The sequence below is a fragment of the Palaemon carinicauda genome, chromosome 17, assembly GCF_036898095.1.
Source record: "Palaemon carinicauda isolate YSFRI2023 chromosome 17, ASM3689809v2, whole genome shotgun sequence".
Taxonomy (NCBI): domain Eukaryota; kingdom Metazoa; phylum Arthropoda; class Malacostraca; order Decapoda; family Palaemonidae; genus Palaemon; species Palaemon carinicauda.
In genome coordinates, this window is record NC_090741.1 from 124881927 (window position 1) to 124895256 (window position 13330).

The 13330-nt window shown below is 45.4% G+C and overlaps 1 protein-coding gene across 1 annotated transcript in view; it reads right to left on the bottom strand.

Annotated features, from left to right (window-relative positions):
- Positions 1-13330, bottom strand: part of LOC137656167 (death-associated protein kinase 2-like) — a 294844-nt gene that overhangs the window by 160503 nt on the left and 121011 nt on the right. The window contains exon 3 of the mRNA XM_068390342.1: positions 4672-4810. Within this exon, the coding sequence (XP_068246443.1) occupies positions 4672-4810 (139 nt within the window). The remainder of the gene's footprint in view (positions 1-4671; positions 4811-13330) is intronic.

A 13330-nucleotide genomic window follows, 5' to 3' on the forward strand; every position in this document is an offset into this window, starting at 1 on the left:
CAATTTCTGCCTGGAGGGCAGGCAAGCACTGGCTATTAGGCAAGAGCTGGTGCATTGGATCTGCGAGCCCTGACTCTTTGGCAAGAGCTGGCGCATTGGATCTGAGACCGCAACTGCGCAGGAGGGCGCAGGAATGTGCGGAAGAGCGCTAGCGCGCAGTAAGGCACTGTATAGTTTTGTGTATTCTCCCTAGAATGCTCCAAAGCGTTTGACTGGTTGCGCAAGGGCGGGTGCATCGGCACGTGCATGAGAGTACTAGGTGTAGACTGCTGGCGTGCGCGTGCGGAAGACCATTGGTGCGGAAGACCATCGGCGTCCGCACACAGAAAACCGTCGGCTCGCGCGGGAGACCATTGGCGCCCGCGCGTGGATTGCCATTAGCGCGGGCAGAAGGCCGTCGGCGCACGCGCGGAAGGCTATCGGCGCGCGCACGGCACTGTTGGCGTGTGCTCTCAGAAGACTGTCGGCGTGCGTGCGCGGTAGACTGTTGGCGCGCTCGGAAGACTGCTGCTGGCATGTGCGCCAAGAGCATCAGCGCTCGCAGAAAATCATCGGCGCGCGCAGGAGACCATCAGCACCCGCGCACGGAAGAAAGTCGGCGAGTGCGCGCGCGTAAGACTGTTGGCGCGCGCAAGACTATTGAAGAGCGTGCGCAAGAGCATTGGCGCTTGCGCGAGCGGAAAATCATTGGTGCGCGAGCGGAAAATCATTGGTGCGCGCGCCGGAGACCGTCGGCGCCCGCGCGCGGAATACCTTCGGCGCCCGCGCGCGAAAGACCGTCGGCACCCGCGCGCGAAAGACCGTCGGCACCCGCGCGCGAAAGACCGTCGGCACCCGCGCGCGAAAGACCGTCAGCGCCCGCGTGCGAAAGATCGTCGGCAACCGCGCGCAGGAGACTGTCGGCGCACACGCACGGAAGACTGTTGACGCGCTCGCGAAGGTAGCGCTAGTAGGTTGGCAGATCAGCTGGCAGAACAACCAGAAACTGGGTTGAGCCCTTTGGAAGGGCAAACATCCATGATGGAGATCGTAAAGGTCCACGGAAGAGTCCAGGACCGAAGTCCAAGGACTAACAGCGGTGTAAGGTTGCGTTGGTAGATCGGTAGGTCAGCTGGCAGGACGATCAGGAACTGGGATGTGCCCTTTGGAAGGGCAAGCATCCACTGATGGGGACCGTAAAAGGCCTGCGTTAGAGTCCAGGACCGAAGTCCAAAGGACTATCAGCGGCGAAAGGATGTGTTGGTAGATCGGCAGGTCAGCTGGTAGGACGATCAGGAACTGAGATGTTGCCCTGATGGCAACCGTGAAAGGTCCATAGAAGAGTCCAGGACCGAAGTCCACGGACTAAGTTGCAGCGCAAGGTTGTGCTGGAAGGTCAGCTGCACTGGTAGGTCTGCAGGTAGGATGATCAGGAGCTGATGAGCAGCGTGATCCTCCAAAGAGGTGTCTCTATGAGTGGCCTCTTTCGCAAACGAGAGAGGTGAACACTTCATAGAAGAGACTTGAAGACGCCCATAATGACGCCCATGAGGGCCGGTGGATCAGCAAGCTGACCTTTAACAGTAGCGATCCTCCGAAGGGGAGTCTCTATGAGTGGCCTCTCTCGCGAACGAGAGAGGTAAACACTTCGTAGAAGAGACTAAAGACACCCATGATGACGCCCATTGAGGGACGGTGGCCACATTCCCTTCGCTCAGAAATCCATGTTTCCCGTAGGAAAATGGAAAAGGCGAAGTTAACGGTTATATGCCGACGGGAAGACCGATGGACCAGAGAGGGAGAGGTCGTTCCCCACAAAGTGGAACTGTGCTGGCCTTGCTAATCTATGCAAGTGTCGTTGTCGTATATGTATCACACACACACAGCACAAACGCTGAAAAGGAAACTTATCACATTTCTATACACATATATATATACATAAGCATTAAGAATGTTTTCATATAAATACATGTATAAGAAAAAGTAAGTTAAAAGACAAAAATTAATGGCAGTCCAGAATAGGCGAGGAGGGAGAGAGGAAACAACCGCTCTCCATCCGAGCCAAAAGTATAGTGACTAAATCACAGGTGTGTGAACGGGAGTGGTAGCAAGCTACCCCCCCCCCCCCCCTACCCCCACTAACTAGCGGTGTGGGTAGTTAACCCTTGCTAAATTCTAATGGCTCGTCATTTCAGCTCCACCAAAAGTATAACCCCTAATAAATAGCGTGGTTTGTATTCCAGTTTCGGAACAAACACGTAATTGCCCAAAGGACACTCAATACCCTAGGCTCAGGCCCATTGTCACTCTCAATTTCCCCAATGGTATAACAACTTATGACTTAGGCATTGTCCCCATCTTCATGAACTGATCAGGTTGGGGGCTCCGAGGGGTTCACAAAATAAGATCCCTCCAGCCAAAAATTGCTGGAGGACCTGATCAGGGTTTGGCGAAGGCCTGGTCCTTCTTCAACACTGAAAGCATGACCAACTCTGAAGGCTTGGCTGCAGTTGCCTTCTAAAGGCCAGGAAATCCTATGAAGCAGTTCTCCACCGTTACCTCTACCTCGCTCTTTGGAAAGACTAACATAAGAGGAACTTACTATCAGAGCATTTCTCAGTACAAGAAAAACCTGAGATCCAACTTGTTTTGAGAAATAGGACACCACAACATCCCTCCTTTTCAAAACTAAGTTGATAAGAAAGGTCACTACCTTTCCCATAGACAACACGAGCATCCTGTACTTTGCCATGAACTCAAGTTGACAATGCAAAAGTCTGTGGGAAGCCAAAACACTACTTCAAGGGTGGTCATGGCAGAGGACTTCATGGCCTCCAACTCAGGAGCTCCCTGTCGGAGCAGACACTGACTAAGGAGAGGAGTAGTCCAAGAAGGGTCTGGCAAGTAGAACTGTTATTGATCCAAGGCCATATTAGCAAGTTTCCACCAAGGTAGCTCAAGAAAAGTTCTTGACCCTGAGGTGTACTTATGACCTTCCTGTAGCAGGTGCTATAGCCGAGTTAATCACACTAATGGATAAATGCAAGAAACTTAATGAAGGAACATTCAGACTCCAAGCTCTCAGCTCCGTCGGGACCGGACCTGTTTCTTTAGATCAGGAGATCCCAGAACCCACTTATCACTTGAAATGGCCGAAGGTTGGCCAGACCTCTCGAGAGATTCTCACAGCCCCTCAGTAACAGGAGTCAGATCCAAGAATAGTACCAGGAACATAGTTAAAGCTTGATGATGGACCAGGGGGATACAAGCTGTTTGGCATCATAGATAATCTTATCTCTACCACTAATCAAGACAGAGATGGCTGCGGTACCCAGTACCCTATCCTCTGGTGATCGTGGTCAAATACTCAACCAGGCTTGGTACTTGTGAGCCCAGAGCGGGGACCAGTCACAGACACACTCGAGACTGTGTTTTATCGCATGCAAGAGTGTCCGTAAGAGGTGTTATCTTCTCTATCAGAAGTAAGATAGTCCTTCCAGAGGAGGGGGATGAAGTATTACAACAAAATCCAGATAAAAAATGTACTGGACGGCACACAACTATGGGCCCAAACCCCTCTATTAGTTTGGCAACCAGAGCAGAGACAGTACCGATCACCCGGGCTGTACCTCTGATGCTCACGGGGTAGGAAACTGTCTACCTAAAGGGAGGAAAGATCACTAGAAATCACTTGGGATTGCTTCCAATTGGCCTTCCTGGACTTCTTCGTCTTAGGAGAAGAAGCATCAAAATCAGTAAGTGGGGAAAAGGAGAAAGCTGAGCAATCTTGCTTCTTCCCTTCACCAGACTTTCTCTGACTCTGCGTGCAGAAGAGTTGAGGTGTTCTGTAGATGAAAAAGCTTCCGAAGGGGGAGGAACCACTGGGGTTCCTCTGACAGGAACCAAAACACTAGGAGTCACTTTCACCAAAGGAAAAGTAAGCAAACTCACTTTCACTGCAGACACCAGCACTAACCTTGGGGAAGGAATCACAGGCACGAGATCGCACTCACGGGAGCCAAAGGACCCAGGGTGACATGCAAAGGGCTAATGGGACTCTTTAACAGCAATAACACAGGCATCACTGGCACTGGGGACACTTGGGAGAAGTAGCCTTAGCCATGGGCTCCTTTAATACTAATAAAGAGGGCCAACCTGAAGATCTAAAGGTTACAGCTTCTTCAAGTCAAATTCATCCTCAACAGTCTGCACAGTAACAGGAGTGTCTCCAGGACATACTGAACTAGCATTCACTGGGGAAACCCAAAATACCTTTATACAAATATTTCAAAGCTCAATTCAATTTTGTAAATCATTACTTGAATGGCAAAAAAAGTCAAACATTACTTCCAAGAAAAAAAAAAAAAATTACTTGCAAGCTATCATTTCGTCAAATACTGACAATATTGCTTAGTAATAAAAATGCTGCAATATAATTACTTTGCTCAAGTAACACAAATTACCTAAAACAAGGATAATTCTCAAACATTACACATAAAAAATCTAGACACATCAGCTTACATAAAACTCAAAACCTTAAGAACAGCCCCCCCCCCCCAAAAAAAAAAAAATGGAAAATGATCAAGACAACACACCTGGATGAAATCTACTAAATTGCTATTGAAAGTTTGTAATAAATAATTTAGATCAGATATAATGAAAACTGCAGTATTCAAGAATTACTCTACTCACCTTTAAATCTAAATGTGCTATACTTCGGCTATGCATGTGTTTAACCCCTTGTAAAATCTGTCGCAAAAAAGCTGATGCCTCTTCTTCCGATAAACGTTCTCTTTCACTTATGTGTTCAAAGAGCTCTCCCCCACGAACCCTTAAAAACAAAACAAAAAATATATATTAGCAAGCAAAATCTAACATGAAAGTTATGGCCATATAAAATGACAGTTTAAGGTTTAAAGGCTGCTCATGAATGGCAGGGGTAAGGGACAGTGACATTGCTTTATCAAGCTAGGACCAAGGAAGGCCAGGCAATGGCTGCTGATAACTTAGCATAAACCTATAGGCTCCCCCAAACCCCATCCTTAGCTCACAAGGATGGTAAGGTTGCAGCAACCAAAGAAACTAACGAGTTTGAGTGGGACTCGAACCCCAGTCTGGTGTTCACCTGTCAGGGACGTTACCTGATTTTAAACACTGAAAAGGTATTTTTATATGAATAAATTAGTGGCACTATATACTGTACGTATTGTATTTACAACATTGATTAATCAACAACCTCATCACTATTATTACTAATCAGAATAATAATTTCAATACTCAACTCTAGCTATTTCTCTCTAAAAATACATAATGTTTGTAAAATATGACAAGTTTAGAAGAAATTTGTATTTTTCCTAACAATAAAAACCTGTGGGTATTTACAGGGTATATTACTTTTAGCACAGCTGAAAGACTATCCATAAGACTTTTAGCGAGGATTACCCATCCACCTGCTAGTTAGAAGGGGGGTAGTAGGTAGTTTGCTACCACGTTCACTTACACACCTGGGCTGAGTAACCACTTTTGCTTTGAGGTAGGACTTCTAAGGGGATAGGTGCTGGCGGGCTAATCTGTATAAACAGCTACAGGTTTGTATCGTTAGGAAAAATGATATTTTGATTATAAAATAAATTTTTGAATATACTTACCCGGTGAATATATAATAGCTGACGTCTCCGACGGCTCGACAGAATTCAAAAACTCGCGAGCGATCGCCATGAAGGTAGCGGGTGTGCCCACCAGCGCCGACTATCGGCCAGATACCGCATATACATGTAAACAGCTCCAGTTCTTCTCATCCCGCTGGGTCTCTATCGGGGAGGAAGGGGGGGCCTTTAATTTATATATTCACCGGGTAAGTATATTCAAAAATTTATTTTATAATCAAAATATCATTTTTAAATATTAAACTTAGCCGGTGAATATATAATAGCTGATTCACACCCATGGTGGTGGGTAGAGACCAGTATTAATACAGTTTACGGCGTATATGCTTAGAGTTTTTGACAGTTATATCATAACCAAACCCAAATAAATATAGGTACCTGGTAAGGAAGCTGACTCTAACGATTACTCTGCCTTGTTAGTCCGCTTTCCTCACGAAGCCCAGCCATCCTCTTAGGATGCTGAAGGACTCTCAGGAGCTGAAGTATCTAGGGCGACAACCCATACAACAGGACCTCATCAAAACCCTTAATCTGGGCGCTCTCAAGAAATGACATTTGACCACCCGCCAAATCAAAAAGGATGCGAAAGGCTTCTTAGCCTTCCGTACAACACAATTAAAAAACATTTCAAGAGAAGATTAAAAGGATATTGGAATTAAGGGAATGTAGTGGTAGAACCCTTACCCACTACTGCACTCGCTGTAACGAATGGACCCAGTGTGTAGCAGTCCTCATAAAGAGTCTGGACATCTTTTAAGTAAAATGACGCGAATACCGACTTGCTTCTCCAAACGGTCGCGTCCATAATACTTCGCAGAGATCTGTTTTGCTTAAAGGCCACAGAAGTTGCTATAGCTCTTACTTCGTGCGTCTTAACCTTATGCAAGCAACGCTCTTTTTCACTCGTGAGAATGAGCCTCTTGGATTAAAAATCTAATAAAATATGACAAAGCATTCTTTGACATAGGCAATGAAGGCTTCTTAACTGAGCACCACAAAGCCTTAGATCCACCTCGTAAGGATTTAGTCCGAGCTAAATAAAACTTCAGAGCTCTAACTGGACACAGCACTCTTTCAAGCTCGTTGCCTACGATCTCTGACAGGCAAGGTATATCAAATGACTTAGGCCAAGGACGAGAAGGCAGTTCATTTTTGGCCAAGAAAACCAAGCTGAAGTGAACATGTGGCTTTATCTGTAGAAAAGCCGATGTTCCTACTGAAGGCATGGATCTCACTGACCCTTTTAGCCGAAGCCAAGCACACTAAGAAAAGCGTCTTGAGGGTGAGATCCTTCAGGGAGGCTGAATGTAATGGCTCAAACCTGTCGGACATTAGGAACCTTAGGACCACGTCTAAGTTCCATCCAGGAGTTGCCATACGACGCTCCTTAGAGGTCTCGAAGGACTTAAGGAGATCTTGGAGATCTTGATTATTGGACAGATCTAAGCTTTTATGTCTGAACACAGATGCCAACATGCTCCTGTAGCCCTTAATAGTGGGCGCTGAGAGGGAGCGAACATTTCTCAGATGTAGGAGAAAGTCTGCAATTTGGGCTACAGAGGTACTGGAACAGGAAATGGATGATGACTTGCACCAGTCTCTAAAGACTTCCCACTTCGACTGATAGACCTTGATGGTAGATGCTCTCCTAGCTCTCGCAATCGTTCTGGCTGCCTCCTTCGAAAATCCTCTAGCTCTTGAGAGTCTTTCGATAGTCTGAAGGCAGTCAGACGAAGCGCGGGGAGGCTTTGAAGAAGACTCCTTACGTGGCTGCCGTAAGAGATCCATCCTTAAAGGTAGACTCCTTGGAACGTCTACCAGCCATTGAAGTACCTCTGTTACTCACTCTCTCGCGGGCCAGAGTGGAACAACCAATGTCAACCTGGTCCCTTCGTGAGAGGTGAACTTCTGCAGCACCTTGTCTAGGATCTTGAAAGGTGGAAAGGCATAAACGTCCAGGTGAGACCAGTCCAGCAGGAAAGCGTCTATGTGAGCTGCCTCTGGATCTGGAACTGGAAAGCAGTAAGTCGAGAGCCTCTTTGTCAGAGAGAGTAGCAAAAAGATCTATGGTGGGTAGACCCCATGTCATCCATAGCTTCTCGCACACAGTCTTATGCAACGTCCACTCCATGGAGAAGACTTGTCCTCTTCTGCTGAGGCCGTCCGCCAAGACATTCATTTCTGCACAAATCTCGCCAAAGGAGAGATGTTACTGCCTTAAAAGGAGTTCCTTCTGATCCGTGGATCAAAGAACCGAGCCTTCCAGACTGTCCAGTGGAGCTCCCTAACCCAAATCCGCTGCATCTGAAAACAACACATGGTTTGGGTTCTTGATCGCAAGAGAAAGACCTTCTCGAAGTCTGATGTTGCTGTCCCACCAAGTCAGACATGTCTAGACTGAGTTGGAGATTGGGAAAGAGATACTCACTAAGCCCTTCTCCTTGTTCCAATGTTTAGGTGAAATAGGAAATGGCATAGGTTGAGTCTCCCCAGAGAGTGAACTACTCCAGCGATGAAAGAGTTCCCACGAGGCTAGTTCAAACTCTTACAGAGCAACTGTTTTTCTCTTGCAAGTGAAGGACTTTTAACAGAGCTTGTTCCATTCTTGCGGGAGACGAAAAGGGTCGAAAAATCAGACACTGTATCTCCATTCCCAAAAAAAGAATAGTCTGGGATGGGATACTGTAAGTTACGACTTCTCTACGTTCACTATGAGACCTAGCTCCTTGGTTAGGTCTAATGTCCATTAGAGGCTCTCCAGACAGCGATATAATGACGAACGCCCTGATTAGCCAGTCGTCAAAATAAAGGGAGGCTCTGAATCCTGAAAAAATGTAGAAAGCTTGCTACATTTTGCAATGGCCTTGTAAAAACAAGAGGAGCAGGAATGAGGTCGGAGTACAGTGCTCGACAGTGGTACATTACTTTCCCGTCCACAAACCGCAGATGTAGTTGAAAGTTTGGATGAATCGGGATGTGGAAGTATGCATCCTGAAGGTCGAGAGAGACCATCCAGTCGCCTTCCATTAATGCTGTCAAGACAGCTAGGTAGACTTCATCGTGAAGTTTGTCTTGACAATGAACACATTGAGCGCACTTGCATCTTACGTACTCCTGCAGTGAACGTGGCTGCCAGATCATTGGAGCCATCCCTGATAGTCTTGTTCCTGCAGAGAACGTGGCTGTCAGATCATTGGAGCCATCCCTGATAGCCTTGTTTATGCATGACATAATTGTACAGCAAAACTTCAAACGCTCGAAAAACTCCTAACAGGAGATGGTCTAGCTCTGAAGCCGACCATAAAATCTTGGAGCGTCTCATGGCCAGGCGCCAGGGAGAGTCTATGAGGCTTGAGAAGTCTATCTGGGCAGAGGCAGGAACTCCCAAGCCGAGAACTTCTCCCGTGTCATACCAGACGCTCGCTCTATAAGCCAGTTTAAAAGGAGGGAAAGCAAAGGCTGTCTCCCCCAAACTCCTCCTGGTGATCAACCAGTCGCCTAGCAAACGTAAAGCTCTCTTAGAAGAGCGAGAGAGCACTAGCTTAGAAAACAACGGCTTCGAAGTAGCTAGGCCTAGTGTAAACTCTGACGTTTAGGCAAACGAGGAGCAGCAGTTACAAAATGATCCGGACAAAGATCCTTAAAAATCAGCATTATTTATTTAAAGTCCATAGAGGGCTGAGCAGCTTTAGGCTCCTCTCCGTCTGACAGAGTCCCCAAGGGAATATCAGTAGGAGGGGGATCAGCAACTTCCTCATCTGAAGGAACCTCGTCCGACAATTGCCGAGTCTCAAGCAAGGGAGAGACCTGCCGTGGTGGCAATGCTTGACAAGCAGAGTCCACACGCAAAGGAGCATCAGTAGCAGTCAAGGACGCTACGTCATGTAACTGCTTAAAGGACTGACCAGCAACAACAACAGGTGCGGGAGGACGCTCGACGTCAAGTCGAGACTGCCTTGACTGCCTAGATAGAGCAGTTAAAACAACTCTTGACTGCGGTGCTTGACGTTCAACGTCAAAACAAGGCAACTGTAGATGGTTGGCGAGCGTCCTGAACGTCAACACGAGACTGCGGCAGCGGCTGAACGTCAACACGAGGCTGCGGCAGCGGCTGAAAGTCAACACGGGACTGCAGCGAGTAAGGATGCAAGTCACGTGACTGACGTGACAAACTACCGACATCACGTTTCATAACGTCAAACGGACGAGTAAATGCTCATTTGGGCGGCTGACGGCCAGAGTCTCGTTTAGTGTAACTGCGACTCGAAAGCGAAGGTTTATCGTGAACCTGCTCAACGTCATACTTCTCCATAAGGGAGGCAAGCTTAGTCTGCATGTCCTGCAGGACAACCTATTTAGGATCAACAGGAGTCGGGACGGGCCGAGACGACGGTAACGTCTGTGTTGGCAAAACATTGCCTTTACCGCGACCCTCGGACCCCGTGTTACGCTTGCGTTTAATAGGCGAATCGTCTTCCGACGACTGCAAAGGGTCAGAGCTGTCCCCATGGCTACAGCCAGGACGCTGGACCTGTCCTGAATGGACTGACTTCCACTTTAAGGGTCTAGAAACTTTGCTCCAAGATTTCTTTTGCGAGAAGCCTTCGGATGACGAGGAGAAAAACAGCCTCGCTCGTCTTATGGTAGGGGCGATCTTGCTAGACACGCCCGATACCATAGAGGGAACGTTTGTTCGTTGGTTAAAGCCTCTCGTCCCCATAAGTCCTACGACATTACTTCTCCCTGGAGCATGGGAGCCTGAAAGAGGTATCGGACTAGGTGAACGACAAGCACGAACAGACGAACCCTCGGTCGCAACACTAAAAAACACTTTGCGCAATTATCACTTTATCACTACGATTTTCTGTTTTTGCACTTACTTCACTGAAATCGAATTTTTCAATAATTTCACATTAGGCATGAATAAAACTGATTTCTACCTGAAGCACGCAATTTTCCCCTACATCAAAAGGTTATAATTGCGAAATAAGTCGTATAATGTAAGCACATTAATACAAGCAAAAATCAGTAAACATATATATCGAATAAAACGGAAATATATAAAGATAAAAGGATCAGTGACTGGGGAGTAGACTAAACACTAGTTCATTAAAAACTACGTTTTCAATCTCTCACCGTACAGTGCCTTGGGACGAGAATAAAAACTAAAAACGTTTTATCCTTTCTCCCCGTACAGAGACTTGGGACGAGAGTAAAAAAACTGACTCGAGAACAACGTTACTCGCTTGGGACGAGAATAAAGATCGGAACGTTCTCTCTTCCTCTCTCTCTCTCTCTCTTCCTCTCTCTCTCTTTCTCTCTCTTGATTTCACACAGAAGAGAAAAACCCACTCACCCTTCGTCAATAAACAGGTTATTTGACCAAAGGAAAAAACTGAAAGGACTAAGAAATTGAAAATTAACAAGTTCCTTTAAATTAGTATTTAAAACATTTCAGTTTGAAAGAAGAATGAACAAAACGTCAAAATCGATTTACTCTTTCTGCAAAGTGAAACCGTGGTTCTCTCTTTCTCTATCGTAACGATAGAGCGCAAACTGCGTAGCATAAATAAACCAAACGTTAGTTCATCTTTGAAACAGCACGAAGACTATTCAAAGAAAATCTTTCATAAAATATCTAATAAAAAATATTCATTTAATAACTCTAACAGAGCAAATGATTTAAACTTAACGAAAATAAAAGTTGAATGGGCTCAACGTTGTTTAACTTCGGTTTCCAATTTAGGACCGCCTACTCTCGGACTAGGGGAGGAATAGGTAAGGCCGCATGTAAACAAAACATTAAAATTTATCTTGATGTTTAGTATAAATGGAAAGCTAATCAAAGAGGCCTAATAAAGGCGGGTGAGATATAAAATATATAGAGGAAAATCTATAATTAACAACAACAATTTATAACGTGATAAGATAATTGCTAAAAGCCTAAAACACACTTCCGTACACTAAGGGAAGGGTCGGCCATTTTTACTCTATGGAAAAAAACCAGAGATAAAAGAGCAAGGGCAAAACATTTTTACTCTCCTTTCAAAAGCATTTCTTTTGAGGATAGTATTGAATAATCCAACACGGCGAAAGCAATAAAACCAAAACCAAGTACTTCACCAATTCGGTAGAAAACTCGAGGTCATAATAGCGAGTAGAATCGACTTGTCGATGAAACCGACAGAGAAGAACTGGAGCTGTTTACATGTATATGCGGTATCTGGCCGATAGTCGGCGCTGGTGGGCACACCCGCTACCTTCATGGCGATCGCTCGCGAGTTTTTGAATTCTGTCGAGCCGTCGGAGACGTCAGCTATTATATATTCACCGGCTAAGTTTAATATTTAAAAATACAAATTACTTCCAAATTTGTCATTTGTTCCATCACTAACACAAACCAACGCTTTTTATAGGGGAAGACTTACCACTTAGGAGGGTGGAAGTCCAGGCCAACTGGCTTCTTTCCATTGACCTGGGGTTTCCCCGTACATGATTAGTAGACACCCCACACCTAGCAAAATCCGCGCTACGCACGGCCAGCTGTCTAAGCAAGCTGTGTGCTTGTGATACTAGCAATGTGACTGTCTATGTAAGAGTTATTCGAGATGCAGGAATCTTCCGTGGGTACCATAGATACTGTATTACCCAATCCCCACTCACTAAGGGTATGGGGACACAACAAGTATTATTTTAATACCAGGTTACACAAGGAAAATGGTTTTACCTGCAGATAAGGGAGACCAGCTTTACAGAGGACCCTAGGTGCTGTTTCCCCAAGAGAGGGGAATATGAAAGAAAGAGCCAGTCATTCTTACGCATTCATTCCAGACTAATCCCAGGTAATCTTTGCCCTCAACCCTCTGTTACTTGTCCATCAAGGAGCCTGAGGGGTTTAACCCTGGATAGGTGTGGTGGGTCAGATACAACCCGAGATTAAGAAAAAAAAAAAAAAGTTTTTTGCCATAATTTTTCATCTGTATTGGTTGTGAGTGATATCGACCTGCGAGACCTCAGTTCAGTGTGCGCAGCAGTTGGGTGAGGACGCATTTCATCCCAGCTCTTTTCCTTGTGCTATTTCTGAGATACCCTCGGGTCAAGCTCGACCCATCAATACCTAATTAACCTCTTCCGCACGATGGGTCACAGGTGTGACCCTTTATTTTTGCCATATATATTACGATGGGTCACACGGGTGTCCTAAAATTCTAATAAATCCCCCTAGACATAAAGAAACTCGGAATAGCCACGATAGATTAGTTTCCCCTATTCGTAATACCTGTGGAGGTTATATTCATCTACTATAGAAAATGGGATTTTCCAGAATAAAAGAAAACTGGGTATTCATCTTACTCATAGCAGTATCGTCAGCTGATGCATGTGAGTTGTTGGTGGCGGACATACGAACGTTTTCTGACGTGCCTTTGCCTTTTTTGTGTATATTTCATAATGTCTGACATAGAAATCTTGGACAGTGATGATTCATATCATCCAGAGGATGATATGGAGGATTCAGACAGTGAAGATTATGTGTCAATGTAAACTGATATCCATGAAAGTGATGACGAAACATTCATATCTTTAGGTGGCGGATGGTCACGTGTTATTTATTTATATATATATATATATATATTTATATATATATATATATATATATATATATATATATATATATATATATATAT